This window comes from Chinchilla lanigera, unplaced genomic scaffold, assembly GCF_000276665.1.
Source record: "Chinchilla lanigera isolate Chin_1 unplaced genomic scaffold, ChiLan1.0 scaffold00015, whole genome shotgun sequence".
NCBI lineage: Eukaryota > Metazoa > Chordata > Mammalia > Rodentia > Chinchillidae > Chinchilla > Chinchilla lanigera.
Genome location: NW_004955416.1, coordinates 28,144,372 through 28,163,998, shown reverse-complemented (window position 1 = coordinate 28,163,998; position 19,627 = coordinate 28,144,372). Strand labels below are relative to the sequence as shown.

General features: G+C 50.3%; 1 protein-coding gene across 2 annotated transcripts; it reads left to right on the top strand.

Moving 5' to 3' along the window:
- Positions 1-1,825: 1,825 nt before the first annotated feature.
- Positions 1,826-11,015, top strand: Vimp (VCP-interacting membrane selenoprotein). Of its 2 annotated transcripts, none has more exons than XM_013512671.1 (6): positions 1,826-1,979; positions 2,594-2,731; positions 5,005-5,111; positions 8,305-8,388; positions 8,737-8,815; positions 10,454-11,015. In XM_013512671.1, the coding sequence occupies exons 1-6, from the start codon at positions 1,904-1,906 to the stop codon at positions 10,531-10,533; spliced, it is 564 nt and encodes a 187-aa protein (XP_013368125.1). In that variant the 5' UTR covers positions 1,826-1,903; the 3' UTR covers positions 10,534-11,015. The 2 variants fall into 2 exon arrangements, with proteins under 2 accessions (XP_013368125.1, XP_013368126.1); XM_013512672.1 differs by having other exon boundaries at positions 1,962-2,047.
- The last annotated feature ends 8,612 nt before the right edge of the window (positions 11,016-19,627 follow it).

Below are 19,627 nucleotides of genomic sequence, written 5' to 3'. Positions count from 1 at the left end.
TTTCATATCTAATCTGAAACCTCTGATTAAAACATCAGCTTTTCAACCCAGGCCATAAATTCTGTTAAATAGTACATGATAATGAAACTGCCCCCATTGGGCATGTGGTGCATGCCTGTGATCCCAGCACTCGGGAGGCTGAGGCAGGAGAATCACTGTGAGGTCTGTCTGGGCTACATAGTTCAAGGCCAGCCAGAACCGAATAGCAATACCCATCTCAAAAATAAATAAATACATAAATCTGCTCTCAAAGCATTGACTGAAATTGTGCTGTGATCCCTTTTCTGAGTGTAAGTTTCCTGACAGAAAGGAGACGCCCTAATCAACTGCTTCCATGAACAGTGATTCTGGCACAGTATACTAATGTGCTGCACAGCTAACAATAGTGAGGTAACACTGCTCATCCTGACTAGTGTATTATTTCCGTGTAATTTACATTTAAAGCTAATCTCAGACCAAGCATTGGAAATGGGATTAAGAAATCACATTGAATTCCTCCAGATGGCAGAGCGAGAAGTGACCTTAAAGCAAAGAACGATGGAGTTAAAAATGAGCTCAGTTGTAGAGCATATGGGTCCCTGCGGTCAATCTCCAGCACAAAAAAATTTTAATGAAAGGAGTGACTAACCAGACACCATGGTTCACACTTGTAATCCCAGCTATGCAGGAGGCTGAAACAGGAGGACCCCAATTTGAGGCCAGCCTGGACAACTTTAGGGAGATCTCTCCAAAGAGGGCTGGGAATATAGCCCAGTGGTAAAGCACCTACTTAGCATGTGTCAATCCCTAGCACATACTGAAAAAGAGTAGTGGTGGTGGGGTTATTCCTTGTTTTTGCAAGTGAGAAGAAAATATCAAGATAATAAAACTCCATTCTAAACTCATCAGTTGATGTCTCTTCACATTATTTGACAACCAGTCCTCAATTTCCTAATTTGAATCCATTTTCAAGATGGCCAATACGGTGAAGGAAAGGTTTCAAGCTTTTTCTCTGTGATGGCCCGTGAACTCTAGTCCTTCAGTCGAAATCTCCGTATTAGCTATTAGTATAACAAAATACCCAAGTCAGGCTAACTTCATGAACAAAAGAGGCTTATTTAGCTCCATATTGGAGACTGAGAGTCCAAATAGCATGATGCAGGGTCTAGCAAGAGCCTGTCTTGGCTTTAACCCGCCATAGCAGGATTTTATCTCTATGCATGTCATGTCTTTCAGGGATCCACCCTAATTAATTGCTTTCCAAAGGTACCGTAGTCAGACTGAGTTTTCAGTTTCCTAATACCATTAACCTAAAACGGGATTACGCTGGAGTTCCAGATAACAAAGCATAGCAATCTCTTTCATTGTTTTCTGAAGACAGTACTGGGGACACTCGATGAAGCCCGCGTACGGTCCTTGAGGGTTGGAGACCTTCTTGGCCTACAAGGAGAGTAGGAAGCTGCCCCACACATCGTGTTTACACCTTCGTTTGGCGGACTTCAGCTGCTACCCTTCCTGGCTGGCAGTCGCTGGTCGGCTGAGCCCCATAGCCCAATGGACTTAGTGTGTGTATTCTTAGTGTGTGCAAATTTCGACTCAGGGCAGCTCAGAGCCTAGCCTCCTTGACCTCAATGTCCCAGCACCACAAAAGCTGGGTAATTACTTGGTGAAAGAGGTTTCTCATTCACTCTCCGAGGCCAGCACCTAACCAGTCTAAACCGCAAATCCCAGGAGCATCCGCCGGATGCCTCGCCCCACCCCGCCCCTTGGCCACACCCCCTCTGTGATTGGCCTAGCTTCCGGGCGGGGTCAAGTGGCGATTGGCCAGGACGAAGGCCACGTCCGGGAGCGCCACGTGTACGTAGAGAAGGGCCGGAAGCGCAGGGGTGAAGGCGCCGCTGCGGTGTTGACGGCCGCGGCGGCCATGGATCGGGAAGGGGAGGTGCTGTCCTCGCGGCCGGCCCTGGAGACAGAGGGACTCCGCTTCTTGCACGTTACGGGTGAGTCCCCGCGGGCCGCGGGGCAATGAGGTGCGCGCCGCCAGCTCCCCGGAGCGCCGCCATGTTGGGTGGGTCGTGCTTTCTGCGCCCTGCGAGGGCCGGGGAGGCCTGGCCGGCATGCGGGCGTGGGCGCCGCACCCGGGCCTGGGCCGCGGGCCCGAGCCTCGAGTCGAGGCTGCGGGGAGCCGATCTCGTTTGCCGGGACTCTGTGCTTTGTGCGCAGCGAGCCTTCCGGTTGCAGTTGCCGGAGTGGCTCGGCCCCGGCCGGGTCCCTGGTGGCCCTCGCCCGCGCCCCATCACACACCTAAGCCTCAGCTCCACCCTTTGTGTGTGAGTGCGTTCTTAGTCCGAAGGGCCTCTGCCTTGCTGAGTTGGGTGAGGTCTTGCTCCTCCCAAACCCGGCCGCTGTGCCCCCCGCCCTCCGACCGACTCCCCAGAGGCTTGGCAAGCCGCCCTGCCCAGTGCTTGCCCCGCTGTCGGGTGCGAGGCTCCTGCGCCTGTCTTTACGTAGAAGACCATTTCTTCAGCTAGACCGTGAAAGATCTGACTCGTCCGTGTGGGGTTTCGTGGAAAATGCCATTCTTAGAGTCTTAAAGTTGTTTTCTTCCTTTCAGTGGGCTCTCTGCTGGCCAGCTATGGCTGGTACATCCTCTTCAGCTGCATTCTCCTCTACGTGGTCATTCAGAAGCTTTACACCCGGCTGAGGGCTTTGAGGCAGAGGCACCGGGACCGAGCTGAGGCTGCTGCTGTAGGTTAGTGCTTGATAACAGACAAGAGGCAGTGGTTCTATAAACATGCACTGTTTTTTTTTTTTTTTTTTTTTTTGAGACAAAGTATCCATATGTAGCCCAGGGCTGGCCTTGAACTCACAGTAATACTGCCTCAGCGGCTGCACCACCACACCCAGCCTGCTTTTAATATTTACAAGTTAGTCTGTTAAGAGCAATGAACGTATGAGGCTGAGGCAGGAAGATCGCTCAGAGTTGGAGGCCAGCCTGGACTACCTAGTAAGTTTAGGGCCACCTGCACTACATGGCAAGACCCTGTCTCAAAAAACTATTCACTTTTGTTTAATTCAATTAATTAACTAAATTAATTTTTGAAAAGAAAGAGAAGAATAATGAGTGTATGATGCTCATTGTACAGGAGTGCCTTTTATGCCCCTGGAGTTGGTTCTGGTCGTGTGCAGTTTTTATTTTTATTTTTATTTTTTTGGTGGTACTCAGATCAAACTCAGGACCTTTGGACTGAGCTACTTCTCCAGCCTGTTTTTTTTTTTTTTAATTTCCTTTTTTATGAAAAAATGTTACAACAAAATAATAAGAGGAAAACAATAGTTAATACATTTCAAAAGACGCAAGTATTGGCACAAAACTTCCTTTTCAGTGAGTTAAAAGAAATTAGTTGTATAAATGAAATAAATTAGCATATATATTAAAATGTTTTTGAAACAAATAGGTGACTTGAGGATCCACCTGAATCTTGTCCACTTTATATTTATCTGCCAGGGCTGGGGATTTAGCTCAGCGGCACAGCGCCTGCCTGGCAAGCACAAGGTCGTGAGTTCGATTCCTGGTACTGGTAAAAAACAAAAAAAACCAAAAAACCATATTTATCTACCATTTTGCCAGACTGGTTTCTCTAAGTTGCCAAAGCTGGGCTCCAGTTTGTGATCTCCTCCCTTAGTCTCCCAGAGTGCTAGAATTGCCGGCATGCTCTCCCATTTCCAGGGGGATATTTTTTGTATCAGGGACTTCAATGAGATGGAAAACCCACTGGACAGTGTGTGTCACACCTAATGGGTGTCTTGTTGAACAGTTTGTAATTTGACATTGGATCAAAATGAAAGCTTAACGCCTTCTTTGTACTTTTGGGTCTGCTTACTCAGTTACTTCTGGAAGTGCTGTAAGTGACCAGAAATTCAGCCTTAATTGTACAACTGGCTTCATGTTGATTTTTCACTAACTTTTTTATCACACCTGGTTTTCAATAACAGTTGTCTGTTTGAAGAAATTCCCTCTCAGAAAACAGCCTTTCCAATAACTACACTTTCTGTGGGCATCTACCCAAGAAAGAGTGTGTTAAATGTTTGAGCACAGCAGCATAATTAAGCAAAAGTGAATTGTGCATTTGAGTCACTGTGTACGGGGTTGGGGTGAAAGCTTTCTTTGTTTTACAAACCAGATAAAAGTGTAAATTAAACTTGTATCTTGGGCCAGGTGTGGTGGCACACGCCTGTAATCCCAGCACTCCGGAGGCTGAGGCAGGAGGATCGTTGCGAGTTTGAGACCACCCTAGCCTACAAAGTGAGCTCAAGGCCAGCCTGAACTGCATAGTGAGACCCTGTCTTAAAAAGACCAAAAAAAAAACCAAAAAAAACTTGTATCTTTAATGCTAGCTGACAGAGATTTTTCTTTGTTAGAAGCAAGAATAAAATACCTAAAATTTCTTACCTCTCTCTGATACAAATCTGGGCTGATTGAGCAATGGCTAAAAATTCAGAACACTGCTGGGCGTGGTGGCGCACGGCTGTAACCCCAGCACTCGGGAGGCTGAGGCAGGAGGATCGTTGCCAGTTCAAGACCAGCCTGGGCTACAAAGTGAGCTCAAGGCCAGCCTGAACTGAATAGGGATACCCTGTCTCAAAAAAGGCAAAAAAAAAAAAAAATCAGAAAACTTTATCTGCTTGTCTTTTGAAATTCTGATCTGAGACTGAGTGTGAGAGGTGTCCACGTTGTACAGTGGAATCTCTCTGTGGCCCTCAGTTATAGTTAGCTGCGTGGCCGCTGTCCTAGACTTTCTGAATTAGAGTTGCTAGAGACAACCTAGAAATTTGCATTTCTAACATGTTTTTGGTGATGTGGCTATTTATAGCTAAGAAGTGTAGCTAAAAGGAAGCGGGATTAAGTCACACAAAAACATTTCTGGTTGTGTGATATCTGTACCTCCTTATAATTACAGTGTAGACACTCATAGAGTTTTTATGTTGTACAGGTTGGATTACCTCATTTTTTTCTCATTTTAGAACCTGATGCTGTTGTTAAACGACAAGAGGCTGTAGCAGCTGCTCGTTTAAAAATGCAAGAAGAACTGAATGCACAAATTGAAAAGCATAAGGAAAAACTAAGACAGGTATGTACTGGTTGTACAGTGAATGTGTAGTCTGAAGAAACTGAGGCTTAGGGGGTAGTAGCAAGCGTTTGTTACTTATAAACTGTTAGGACAAGTCCTATCCCAGTAGAGTTCACAAGTGTTTCACGGCCCTCTATGTAGATACTTGTGGTATCAAGAAAAAGACCCTGTTCTTAGGGAAGGGTGGCGTGTGAATACAATATTACAATGAAAGATCCAGAGCTCAGAAGAAGGGACAGACTGGGGCAGAATATGTGCACTGTGTGTGCGTGTGCGTGTGTGTGTGTGTGTGTGTCCATGTGTGTCCATGTCCATGTCCCCACCCGTGCTTGTGCCTGTTACGGTGAGATGAAGAACAGCTGCTCGAACCCAGGGCCTCACACATGGCAGGCAAGTGCTCTACCACCGAGCTGCAGCCCAGGCCTGTTTAACTCTCTGACAGCAGTGTCACCCAACAAAATGGTGTGTCCAGCTCTCCTACCACCAGGCACACAGCAGACAAGTTAGCTTTGTTCTGGCACTTCAGTGGGCTGAAGGATTACCAGGGGAAGACAGGGCTCAGCTGAGAGTCATGCTAATAGATGGAGAGTTGTGAGGGGTTTTTTGGTTTGTTTTTGTTTTTTGAAATAGGGTCTCACTGTATAGCCCGGGCTGGCCTCAAACTCAGCAATCATCCTGCCTCAGTGTCCCAAATGCTGGGATTACAGGTGTGCGCCACCATGTCCAATGTGAAAGATTTTTTGAGGCACAGTTGTTCGGAGGTGGTAAGAGGTGAGGCAGAGGAAGAACCAAAGATTTCCATAAGCAGCTAAGGGGATCGTGCCACTTGGCACAGGAAAGGTTGCAAACTTTGAGCTGATCTGAGCACTGAAACAAGCTCTGCTTTCTGGTTTTATTCCAGAGATGTCCAGGCCTCATCATCCCCTCATAAGGAACCTTTACCAGCTGTAGGGCAGCGGGGAACTTGGTCACACTTGGATCTTGCCTGCGTCTCTGGTGTTTCCAGGGACGAGTGTCTTCTGTGACTCCTTCTGTATTTTCTGCGAGGTCATCCTTCCGGCTGCTCTGCCCAACTTGGCTGGGGCCCAGAAGGAGAGGACAGAACAGGGTCACTCCCCCACACTCCTCCTCCTTGGTCACCTGTTCCAAAGCCTGCAGTGTGCATGTCAGTTGGCTGCCAGTCTTATTTAGTCACCGACCTAGCACAAACATGACTGACAAGATCTGTAATTAAAGTTGCAATATAAAATCTGTGCCGTGGAAGCAAAGTGTCTCCCTCCTTGTTCCCTCAGTTCTGATACCCGAGCATCCCACGCAGTGTTAAGTTTTCGAGTATTTTTCACAAACATGTTACCTGTATATGAGTACAAGTGTGGTTCCCTTTTTATGGAGATGGAAGCATGTGTCATTTTGGACAGTTCTATTTCACTGGGGTTTTTGTTTTTTGTTGGTTTTCGATGCTGGAGATCAGAACCAGGGCCTTGCCAAAACTCCGCAAGCACTCAACCAATGAGCTACACCCCAGGCCACCCACTAAATTATTCAAAGACTTCAGAGCCCGAGGCTTTTGTGTATCTGTCTCTGTGTTAGTAACGTAGCTTGATTTATTTGCTTTGTTGTTATAGCTGAAAAGTCTTTAAAAATATGACTTCAAAGCCAGGCATGGTGGCACACACCTAGGATCCCAGCACTCTGGAGGCTGAGGCATGAGGATTTTAAGATTTAGTCCACCCTGGGCAACTTAGTGACTTAGTGAGATCTTTTCTCCAAATAAAATATAAAGGGCTAAGAACATAGCTCAGTGTAAAGGCCATGGGTTCAATCCTCTTACCACAAAAGAAAAAGAAAACCTTAAGAACTGCAGTGTAGGTACAGGGCATGATGCCACATGCCTTTAATCCTACCACCCTGGGTGGCTGAGGCAACACGATTGTAAATTCAAGCCTAGCCTGGAAACCCATGAAAAAAGGCCCAGGGATGTAGCTCAGTTTGAATGCCCTGATCTCAAATCCCAGGACTTCCAAAACACGAAATTGTAGTGCAAGCCTCCTAAAATTGGAAGAGAGACTGTACAAGTTACGTTTTTTTGAGATAGGGTCTTACTGTGTAGTCCAGGCTGGCCTCGAACTCACGGCAGTCTTCGTGCCTCAGCCTCCTGAGTGCTAGGATTGCAGGCATGTGCCACCACACCCGACTACAAGTACTTAAATTGTGAAAGACACACCACATGGTTCTGATTGAGGCTGCCTGGCTCGTGGTGAGATCAGCTCTCTCGCCTGTGGCGTCATAACTGCTGTAGCTCCGGTCAGATGTTCTTGATGGCAGAAGAAGTATAAAACATCCTTTCTGTTGAGGGATGGTTGGTTTCGTCTCGCCTCCTGTCCTCCTAGACTGGCATGCGACAGGCATATGAGGTTAGCAGGGATGGGCTTAAATGCCAAGGCAGCTGCCTGGGTATGGGCTGCTTAAGGCATCTTGTCACCTCTCCTCGTGATACCACAGTTAACTGGAGCCAGAACGAACTGTAGTTTGGTTCTGGATTCCAGTGGAAATGAGGTTGGCATGCATCTGATATGTGTCAGTTGGCTGTTGGAAGAAAAGCTTTTTTCAGGTCAGGTGTGCTGGTTGCTTCCTGCGTTGGGAAGGTCTGTTCTGCCTAGGAGCGTTCTCAAGTGCTTACTGTTCGTGTAGTTTCTGAGATCAGTTTTCCCTCGTGTCCATAGTGCTTGACTTGCCGAAGCTCTTTGATATCTGCCCCTCACATCCTGAGGCTTAGAGGTTAAGTGACTTCTGGAGGCGTAGGTGACACCTAGGTGATGATCAGGCCAGCCTGGTAGCCACATGCACTTATTCTGAGCCGGAGTTCTTAGCACCAAGCGAGGCGAGAGCGTAGCTCAGTGGCAGAGCGCTTGTCTGGCATACGCAAGGCCCTGGCTGGGTTCACTCCCCAGCCCCACGCACACGTCAGAGTTCTGCATTAACAAAACTGTTGGGATAAGGGTGGGTTTCAGAAGAACAAAATCATGGCTCTTTTTGCCCTGACACTTTCTGCTTTCTCAGTAATGTACAAGACAAAACGGAAGACAGTGTGGGCAGAGGTTTTTGAAAGACATTTCAATTTAAAATTTGCAGAATTAACATTTTCTTTGAGAGAGGTGGCAGCTAATGAGGTCTTTGGATGTGTGATTCTCAGCTCGAAGAGGAGAAGAGAAGACAGAAGATAGAAATGTGGGACAGCATGCAAGAAGGCAAAAGTTACAAGCGAAGTGCGCGAAAGGTAACTGGTTCGGCTCGGGGTGAAGTTTCCTAGTGAATGCACTTTCGTCAGGTCGATGCTTTTTTCTTCCTGGTGCTGGGCACTGCAGCTGGCAGGGTCTTCCACATGGTAGGCAAACACTCCAGCACTGGGCTATACCCCCAGCCTGAAGTAAGACATTTTAATGGATTCTTAACCCTTCCACGCCAAAGATTGCAATTTTTGGTATTTTTGCATAAAATGCAAATGCGGATGTTACTAGAAAAGGAAAAAGAATTTAAGAACATTTCATCATGTTCCATTGTTGTGGGTGTTCCAAAAGTGGCTCACTAAGCATTGAAGGGTTAATCCTGTTTATTTTCAAAACAGGAGGAGGACAGTCCTGGGCCTTCCACTTCATCCGTCCTCCCAAAGCGGAAGTCCGACAAGAAGCCCTTGCGGGGAAATGGTAAGCACCAAGTGACGTCAGACTAGAGTTTACAGATAAAGCAAGATGCTCTTGTCTTTATTTCAGTGTAAATTGAGGCTAAATCCTAAGCGTAGGATGCAGACTGCCAGAGGCCCTCCCTCCTGGAGCAGTGAGGTTGACCGTGCTTGTGTTGCAGTGTTCTCGCCTGATCTCAGCCGGGGCCTGTAAACAGGAAGCCGGGCAGGGGGAGGCAGGGTCTGCGCGCCTGCAAATCAGTGGCGAGGGGTGGAGCACAGTGGTGGGTCTTGTAAGGAACTCTGAAGGAGATGTGGACAGGTGTTCACGCTGAGCTTTCTTTCTCCGCGTGCCGCCCAGTCCAGGCACTGTGGGGCATAGCGAGCATCTGTCTTCCTTCTGTGCTTGAGTTTCGGTCCTGTTTGCGAGGATGGGACCAACAAGTGAAAATCAGTCATGTTCTGTGATTCTGGCTAGGAGGCCCAGGTCAGCCCTGAGGAGACCACAAGCACGCTAGAACACTGCTCGCTGAGGGCTGCATTCCCGCAGGGAGGACGGGTGTGGTGGGGGCCTGAGTGACATATTAACTTTTGCTTTTGTTTTTGTTTAGTAGTCGTGGGAATTGAGCCCAAGATCTTCTTACTGAGCTACATCCTCAGCCTGTTTTTTAAATTATTTTTTTGTACTTTTTTTTTTGCCTTTTTGAGACAGGGTCTTGCCATACAGTTCAAGCTGGCCTTGAGCTCACTTGGTAGCCCAGGCTGGCCTCGAGCTCATAACGATCCTCCTGCCTCAGCCTCCTGAGTGCTGGGATTTCAGGTGTGCGCCACCATGCCCTGCTGTTTTTTGTACTTTAAAACAGAGTCTCAGTCACTAAGTTGCTCAGGATGGACCCAACTTGTGATTTCTCTCCCAGTTCCCCAGAGGTCAGGTATCACAGGTGCTGACCACCACACCTGGCTGCTGGATGACCTCTTAGAGGACCGAGGCGAGGCTAGGTAGTGGGCTTCAGGCAGCACGGCCCCAAACTTGGCTTAGGGGCTGAGGTCTAATCCAAGAGCCCAAACCTGGCTGGCCGGAGGGGATGGTGCACCTGGAGAGAAACTGCTTTTGAGAACTTTCTGTTGCCGGAAGCCTATTTTCAAGACACATTGTGGTGACATTTAAGAGAGGAATGGCAATGGTAGAAAATGCAGGATGTGCTTGTTGGCCTCTTTCAGTGTCCCGCAGACCTGGGCTCTAGGGCCTCTGACTAGCCTAGTGTTAGAGATGAGGAAACTGAGGCATGTTTGCTTGCTTGCTTGTGTATCTGACACAGGGCCTCACTGCAGTCCAAGCTGGACGTGAGCTCTATGGAGCCCGTGAACTTGAGGCTCCTCCTCCCCCTGTCCTTAGTGGTGTGGTTCCCGGCACACGCCCACGCCCACCTCCGAGAGGATTTGGGGCTGCTTTTTACATAGGTTTTGGAGAGTTAGAATAGGAAGTCAAATGGCTTCCATCTTCCCTTTGGGAACACCAATTCAAACACTATAGAAAGTAAATTTACACTTCTTTGGAAGGATAAAAAAGGTTTTTGAAAGCATCCACGAAAACAGACTGTGTATCTTTGCTTTGCATATCAGGCTCCTGATACGTAATTTTGCTTGCTTTCTGCCATCCCAGGTTATAACCCTTTGACGGGTGAAGGAGGCGGAGCCTGCGCCTGGAGACCTGGACGCAGAGGCCCCTCGTCCGGCGGATGAGGCTAAGAATCTTGTCAGTGTCCCTTTCGACGCTGGCAAGGTGGAGCTGAACCCTCAACTCAATTGCCTTCTGCACGCTTTTCACAGTTACTAGCCGAGGCGAGGTGACTTTATTTCCTAACTGTACGTGTGTGTTCGTGGCCTCCGGTGACATGGGATGTACGAATTGCCACGCGGTTACACGCCACTAGAGATGGTGGTCGCAGTCGCTGGTTTCATGCTGAGCTTCTAGCTGGTAGCGAGGCCTCTCTTGTACATTAGAATTCCTTGCCAGGAGGATGGTCTGTGACAAGTTGTGTTGAATGATGTCTTCCTTATAAACGGTGAGCCCACCAGTAAGGATTACTGATGCAGACAGTTGATGGGGTTTGTTTCTGTATATTTATTTTTATGTACAGAACTTTGTAAAAATGAAATTGTAAATGTTTTTAAAAAGTGAATAACGTTGTTAGCATCTTTATTAAATTCAAGGAAATTCCCTATATGAGCTTGACTTTGCAGTTGGACGTTAAAGGTTAATAATTGATAAGGTGATAATTTTTATCGCTCAACCTGGAGCTGTCACTACTTACTTCTCTACTTTTTATTTCTCACTGTAAATGACCATGGCAAGAGGCAGACACCTGCAGCAGACTCAAAAGCTAGCAGATTCTTTGGGGTTTATGTATAAAACAGCCACTTAGAGTTTAGTTGCTGAATTACTAGGATAAAGAAACATCTCACAGCCAGGGATACAGCTCAGTGGCACGGTGCTTGCCTGGGAAGGGTGAGGTCCTGAGTTCCAGTCCCAGTACCAAAAACAAAAAGAAAAAAACATCTCACTTCAAGGTGACTGGGACTGCAGGTCCTCCTGTTTCTGCCTGGACTCATGGATCACATTCTTATGGTTTATATCCAGCTGCCCTAAGCCTCAGGCGCCCCTGGGGGCCTTTGGAAGGTGGGTGGGTTATGGTGGTTTACAGCTGACTTGCTGGTAGGAGGTGGGGTCTGATGGGAAGAGCCAGGTCAGAGCGAGAGATCTGGTGGGTCTGCCTCCCTTTCCAGCTCCTGCCTCCACTCAGCTTCCCAGCTGCCTCCCCTGAGCAGCTCTCCTCCTGGGTGGGGGTGGGTGCCCTCCCACCGTGCCCATTCTGCCTGGTGCCAGCCAACTTACTTTGGGCTGAGGCCTCTAAAGTAGATACGAGCTAAAGTAAACCTCTCCTTTCGTTTGCTGGTGTCAGGCATCGAGTCTAGTGGTGAGAACATGACTAAGGCAGAGTCCTGGCAGGATTTTCTACGGGGCCCAGATGGTAAAGGTTTCAGACTTCGCCGACCGTATCCAGTCATCTCCCTCCCTCCGTCCCTCCCTCCTCCCTCTTTAAAGATTTGTAGCTGAAGGCTGGATGTGACCTGCTATAGGTGGTAGATTCCTGCTATAGAGTCAGTCAAAATTAAATTTGAGAATAGTGCTAATTAGCAGGACAAGTATTTTGGGATGGGCTCAGATAAGTTAGTGTTTATCGAACACCTGACGCAGGTAGAACACTGTGCTGTGGCATAGGAAGAAAACACAGACAGTCCGGCAGTGTGGGACCTGCGCTGTCCTGGGGAGGGGAGCGGAAACTCGGCACTTAACAGTCATTGACAGATAGGGTGGCACAAAGACGAAGGCTGCACCCAGGAGACTGAAGCAGGAGGACTGCAAGTTTGAGGGCAGCCTGGGTAACATAGCAACTGAGTGAGATTCTGTCTCACCATAAATACTGGGCTGGGGGTGTGGCTCAGCCCAGTGGCCTTGGGTTCAGTCTCAGTACTACAAGAACAAACACCAAAAAGATTAAGACTTCAAATCTGGAGAGATTTGAGTTCTGTTAAGTGGCTGTCAACTCTACTGTCCTTCATCCAGCTATTCATGTATTTGTTTATATATTTACTCATTTACATATTTATTTAGAGACAGGGTCTCGCTAGTTCAGGCTGGCCTTGAACTCATGGTGAACCTCTTGCTTCAGCCTCCGGAGTGCTGGGATTACCGCTGCGCACCGCCATGCTTAGCCCCCCTGAACATTAAGCAGTAGAAGGGCTCTGACCAGGGTTCTGTATCACAGAGCAGCCCAAGGCTTGCTCACTCTGGTCCATTCCATCTTTGTGTTTTTTTCTGCCATGGGCCTTCGATAAGGGGAGAGCTGTGCCTGGTTAATGTGGAAAGGCGACGGGTCACGGCAGTAAGCATTTCAGAGGGGTGGACCGAGGCCGCCAGAGAAGGTAGGTCTTGACTCTAGGACACATTGGAGGCAGAGGTAGAGGCTACTGTGCTGGAGCAGAGGAACTTTCCTGCTGACCCCAGAAGTCAGGGTCTTTGGCACGGAAACACTGAAATGGGGCAGCGCTGACACCACCGTCCCGCGCACAGGCGGGCACTGCTGGGGGAGAAGGGTCCCAGCTGAAGGAGTCGGTCTTGAGCGAGAGACCAAGCCGCTTTGCAGAGGGGAAGAAGCAAGCTTGTGTGGATTGGCCGGGGTGGCGGAAGTCTAGGAAACAGATGTGGTTGCAGAGGATGTTCCTTCATATGTAAGACGTGGCCCACTGGGTGTTTGCGGTCAGCTTGCCCTAGAAGCTGTTAAGTTTGTGTGTTGTGGCACCAGCGTTGTGTGCAGAACCTCACAGCCTCTGCCCGTGGGTGTTGGATAGGGCTGAACGTTAGGGGTGTGGGTCGCTGCGGCTGCTAAAGGAGCACAGGGGTTGGGATGGGCAAAAGAGGAGACAGAAAAGCCACTTCCATGTAGAGCTGAGCAGTGCCATCACCCAAAGGGGATGGCACAGCCGAGGGGACAGACACTGTGAAGCCAGATGCTCAGGCCCAGGTGAAGAGTCCATGTTCTTAGCCAGAATAGCCTTCAGGTCCCTGAGCACTAACCTAGGCAACCATCACCATGGTAACCCACGCAGCAGTTAGCTACAGCAAAACTAGGGGGAAGTTAACGATGTACTACCCAGTTGTGGCCTCCAAAATCAGTGATCTCTAAGTCTACTAAGAGCAGGTGAAGCTAGAGGTTTGATGTAGGCTTTTCCTTGGTAACCACTCGTTCATTTTGTGTAAACATCCTGCTGCTTTGGTTTGACCAGCGTCAGATGACCAGCCTGCTAAAAAAGGAGCACAAGGGTAGAGAAGCAAGGTGCTGTGCTACAAAGATAACAGTCTCTGCAGCCAGGGCTTGACCTCCGTGTCCCAGCCTTTTGTACCACATGGTGGCTCATGGCTGTCTCCAAACCCAGGCTGTCCTCTGGCTTGTCCCTCTGCAGAGGATACAGCTGGGATCAGAACATGTGTTGGCGCTGAAGTGACGGATGCTTGGGCGCTCTTTGTTTTTTTGTTTCTTTTTTGAGACAAGGTCTTGCTATGTAGTTCAGCCTGGCCTTGAACTCACTAGCCCAACCTGGCCTCAAACACACAGTGGTCCTCCTGCTTCCCGAGTGCTGGGCTTGTAGGCATGCACCACCAGGGCCAGCATCTTGGGGGCTCTTAGGTGTGTTAAGTGGTGAACACATGCCCGGTCCATCCTAATCACAGAGCAGCATTCATGAAATGTTGGGCAGAACACAGGTCTTCAGTGGGAACTTAAGGTAGCTGTGTCCTTGGCCTCATGGCTCGACTAAAAAGAGACTTGAACAGGCACGCCCGACCTCCGCATCATGCTAGCTGCGCCAGCGCCTCCTCAGCCCCTAGAGCAGCACCGCTCTGTCTGCGGAAGTCCACGGGCCCTGGGTCCCTCTGCATGCTCCTTGCTGCAGTGTAGCTTTGAGTTTTCTCAGCGCCGCAGCTTCTCCTGGGCTGTTGGATGTCAGACTCCAGGGGCTGTGGTCTCATTCGGTTGGACAGCACGCGACGCGGACTGTGCACAGGCCTCCTTGCAGCACCCCCTTCTCACCCTGGTAACGCTCCACACCCTGGACGTTACTCCCTGACCGCGCACGCCTCTGCCCGCTCTGGGGTCTCAGCCCCTGAAAAGCTGTTCTGCGTTCTCTCCCATTTTTCCTCCTCCATTCGGTGTTGGATCCCATCCGCTAGAGCTGTTGCTGAGATCACTTGTGGCGGGCAGTCTGATGGGCTGAGGGCTTCTCTGGAGCCGGCAGCCTTTGTGACCACTCTTCCTCTACACCATGCCCTTGGTTTCGGGGCCTCCCAGGGGCCTTTGGTCTTTTCCTGCCTTCCTGGCCGTTCCTCTTGCTGCGTTTTTCTCACCTTCCTGACCTGTAACTGCCCGGTGCCCCAGAGCTCAGTCTTTGGACCCATTGTCTTTCTGCCCCCGCGCCTCATCCAGGAGCTGAGAGGATCCCCCAGCCCACGGCTTAGCATCTTCAGGACCCCTGTGGGCCAGTGCAGGGTGACCATGTGCTGCTCAGCACCTGGTTCTCCCTCTGTGCAGAGGGTGCTGTGCTTCGTGCTCATTCTCTCCCCTGCCCCAATCTTGCAGATGCACCAAGAGATGCCCGGTACCTATGAGAGTCCTTGGAGCCAGGACAGGAAAGAAAGTCTTAGTCACTACTGTGCTGCCGCTGGACGTGCAGGTGCCGCACACGCACCAGTGCTCCTCCAGTAGGTGTGCAGGTAGTTATGGCTTGAGGTAAAATGTCAGTGTTCACAGCCTGTTGGAGATCACTACAAAGTGGCTCTGAGCAGGATTTAATATTAACCAGTTGGCTTTCTGTGTTCACTTGTGTATCTGTCTGGAAATGGCGGACTCATAGTAAGTGAACCTCTGTGAGTCACTAATCCCTACTGGAACCTGTAGTGGTGGATGAAGCCAGAAAGCCTCAAAGGACAAGACAAGATCACAGCCAAGAGCACCTGGGTCAGATCTCAACTAGATAAGACTGTAGCCGCAGGCATCTCATTCTTCAGTTGATTAACTTCAGACCTTACTTGGAGAAGTCCTTCAGTGGTTCTGCCCTTCTTGAGTACTCCTCTCCTTTCTTCTGATAACCAAATAAATACGGCCACCCAGAGAAGGTCGTGGTCTTAGCCCGGAGAGAATCCTGAATTTTGTGAGAGGGCTTTGATCCTCCTGGGGCCCTGAAATCATGCCATTTGCCTCTTTTTATTAAGCCTTCGCTGTACACTCATTCAGGAGATTGCGGACCTGGTCAGCCCGCAATAACTAAGGGATATTATTGACCCCATAATAGCCCACATGCTGGTGTAGAGAACTCACAGGGAAGGAAAGGATGCCATGGCGGGGAAGCAAGCCTTGAGCAGGCCTGGCCCTGCCCTGTGGGGCTTGTCATCCCAGGAAGGAAGAACATGGACTGAAGCAGACGTGAAGGACTCGAGAGGCCCGGATGGAAGATGCAGGCTACAGGAAGAAGGGCCCTGACTCGGACCCGCCGGCAGTCTGCAACCAGGGGTTCTACTGAGCTGGAATGTGGGAGTTGGAGAAGGTGGGAATGCTTGCGAGATGCTATAACCTCTGTCTCAGCTGCTATAACCATTACAGCAGATGGGAGTCTTACAAACCACAGAAATGTGTTTCTTGTTTCTGGAGGCTGCAGGTCCAAAGTGAAGGTGTTGAAAGTTGTCACTTCTTCCAAGGTGTGGACAGCTGGCTCTCCCTTGGTTCCACGCATGCAGACAGAGCTCCCTGGGCTTGTGATGGGAGTCTGGTCCCCTCATGAGCCTTCCACCCTCAGGACTGGTCACCTCCCAGAGGCCCCACCTCCCGATCCTAGCTCCACTTGGGAATGGGGAAAACAGGGCTCAGAGGTGTCTGAGGAAACTGCTGGCCCCCTGCTGCCTTTTTAGCATCGTGAGGGCCACAAGGCCACCCTGCTTTTGGAGTAAGTTTCTGCAGATGCTGGTGTAGCCTCCTGCACACCTGTCCCAAACCTTAAAGCTCACTTCACCCCCTTCCCACCATCGTAAAGCTGCCTCAAAACCCTGGAACAGAAAAGGGCTGCACTGAAACGTGCAAGAGAAGTAAGCTGCCAGAGGGGCCTCTGACACGCAAAATGTGCATCAGCTCCACCGGCTTCCCAAACCACTCCAGGTTATTTGAAATGACCGTTATCCAGGCTCTGCTGCGCTTGGCTCTGCTGATCTTGGCTGCCCTCACTCCCGCATCTGTGGTCAGGCCATGGCTCAGCAGGAGGCTCTGGGCCCCGCGGCTTCTCCCTTGTGTGGCAGCTGGCTTTCCCCTGGGCAGCAGGTGACGTCCTCACCGGCCAGCCTGGGTCGTCTGCATGGGAGCTGTTTCCAAGAACTGTGTCAGGCCTTCCCAGGTCCACCTGCTCCCCAGCTTCCCCGCTTGTCACAGTTCATGGACCGAAACAATTCCTTAGGCCACTCCTAAAGCATAAACTACAGGAAGAACCCCAACTCAGCGAGAGGAGCGGTGTAGTCACGGTGTAAGGGGTGAACTCAGAGCGGAGGAAACTGGCTGCTGGTGTAGCCTCAGTGCAAACCCTCGTCAGCGTGCTGGGTGAACCCAGCCGCCTGTGCAGTCTCCCCACTCGATGCTTCAGGATCATCCCCTGGATTCACAGTGTGGAGGATCCATAGTTACCCTCAGAGTGGCCCAAGTCAGCCAGGGGCCCAGCAGGATGAGCGGCAGACTCAAACTGGTGACAGGAGCATTTAACAAAGGAGCTATGTGCGTGCGTGCAGGCAAGGTTTGGGTGTGGTGTCCTCCTGGGTCGGCAAGCCATCATCACTTCTCATCCCTTCTTCCAGGGCACTGGTGAGACTGCGTTAGGGCTCAGTCCAGTGACCTCACTGTCACTTAATACCTTAAAGACCCTGTCACCAAGTCTAGCACTTTTGCTGGTACTGGGAGATAGGGCTCCATCACATGGATTTGGTGTAGAGGGCAGACACAGTTCAGGTCTAGCGGTTGGTGTCCCAGCAGGACAGAAGAGGTACACTTGCTGAAAGGGAACGGCCATGTTGAGAGAGGCAGAGATTGGCGGGATGGGCCTCCAGGAGCTGCAAAAGGCAAGAAAGCGTGCTTCCCCAAAGCTTCGGAGTGGGCAGTCCCCAATCAACACCTAGTAATAGGAGATGGCCTGGGGGACCTTGCTTGAGCTGAACTTCAGAACGGTGCTAGCACGGGGGCATGCGCATCCCTGAACAACCCTGGTATCATGGCTGAGATCTTCGTGTGTGCAGAGCTGGGCTTTCCGGGGGTGACAGGATCATGCTGGCTCTGTCCACTGTGAGACCACAGTTTGATGACATTACTGGGAAGTAGTGGGGCCTAGTTGACACGAGTGGCTTCTTGGGGCTTGTATATTGTCCCTGGCCTTCCTACCTGGCTCTTCCCCTTTCGTTCTGCTTCCTGGCTGCCCCTGGGTGAGCAGCTTTGCTCTGCCACCTCCTCCTGCCACGGTGCTCTGGCTTAGCACAGGCCTACAACGTGAGCCAGCTGCCCATGGACTGCAACCTTTGAAGTCGTGAGGCAGACTAAACTCTCTTCCTTGAAATCGTGTTGTCAGGTGCTGTATCACAATGCTAACTAACACAGTGGCGGTAATGGGGCTGGGGGCATGGGGGATGGGCCACGGTGGATAATTCCTTTTCACCTCTTGTCCAGGCTCCACCCCCCATTCTTGTCCCATCAGGTGACCCACAGGAACTGCAGGAAGCTTATCTATGCAGTCTATTCCAGCCGTCCCCTGGGGGTGCAGACCCTGGGCCACCCCCACTTAGCAGGTGTGAGCACCACTCCTATGCATTTTTGCCAGTGCAGTAAACCTGAAATCCTTTTTCATAAGTTTTTCCTCCTGACACCATGGAATCTCCACCGTGACCCTCCCTGCCTCCAGCCAGTGGGGGTGGATGGGGTCCTGCCACAGCCTCCTTGAGGTTTCTCATCAGTGACAGGTTGGGATCAAGCCCTGCCATGGCCCGAGGCACAAGGAACCTTGCAGTGGGCGATCAGCGTCCAGTGTGGGGAGCTGCCTGGGTGCGGTCACTGAGAGATGTTTCTGCAGGAGGCGGCTGGTGGGGGCTGCCACAGGGATCTAAAGGTTCACATTTCTCTGCAGCCCTTGGTCAGACCTGGGCTTGGCCTCAGCCATTCCTCTCCTGCAGCTGCAGAGGATGGGGACCAGCAGGACTCTGACTTTCCTAGGGGTTCTTCAGAGACCATCACTATCTTTAACTTGTCCCTTTCTCCGCATGTACCCTTGGGAGCCAGCAGGCTCCGCAGTCTCGGTAATTCCCCCCTTGTACCAGTTTCTCAGCCCAGAGATCACCCATTGCCTCACTATCCTCTCCTCCACCCACCTGGGTGTTGCCATGGATACTCTGGGTGCCAATCACCAGTGTCCTCAGCACCCTAGGAAGCCAGTCCCCAGGCCCGTTTGAGAGTATATGTCCCAGGCCCACAGTAGGAAAATGCACATTACAACCCCACTGAGACACTGATATGCTCTTGGAAAGACTGAAGTTAGGAAGATGTGCCATTCCAATGCTGGCTCGGATGGAACCCTGACCCATGCCTAGCAGGAAGAGAAAATGGAAAATGGTGATCCCAGCACTGCAGAGAAGAAAGAGAAAGGAGAAGGGACGGAGGGATGAAAGCAGTTTGGTAGTTCTTTAAAACGTGAAATTACACCTCTCTGCCACCCAGCGTCCCACTTGTAAAAACTCACCTAATGGAAATGAAAGCGTGTGTCCACGCAAAGCCTTGCACGTGACAGGAATGCTTACAGCAGTTGTACCTGGAGTAGCTCAAATCAAAATCTGCACGCACATCTAGAACAAGTGACTGGACAAACTGGTGCTTGTTTGTGGCCTGAAAGCCGCTTAGCCATACAATGGAAGGGACTAACGACAGGCGCCGCCACGTGGATCGCTGCGTGACAGCCCAGGGGAAAGGATGTGTGTGCGGTCTCCTAGTTATACAAAACTCTGGCGCATGCGCACTCGCCTGTATGGCGCATAGGTCAGTGCCCGCCTGATACAAAGGTGGGGTCAAAGTAGGAGAGATTACAGAGGGTGCAAGAAAACTTTGAGGGTGGTGGAAAGCTCATTAATTTGATGGTGCTGATGTTGCAGGTATACATGTTGAAACGTATTTTATTTATTATTTATTATTATTATTCTTTTTGTCTTTTT

Coding starts and splice junctions, on each gene's coding strand:
- Vimp (XM_013512671.1), top strand. CDS start 1,904: ATGGATCGGGAAGGGGAGGTGCTGTCCTCGCGGCCGGCCCTGGAGACA. Junction 1,980..2,593: donor CCGCTTCTTGCACGTTACGG/GTGAGTCCCCGC, acceptor TCTTCCTTTCAG/TGGGCTCTCTGCTGGCCAGC. Junction 8,816..10,453: donor GAAGCCCTTGCGGGGAAATG/GTAAGCACCAAG, acceptor CTGCCATCCCAG/GTTATAACCCTTTGACGGGT.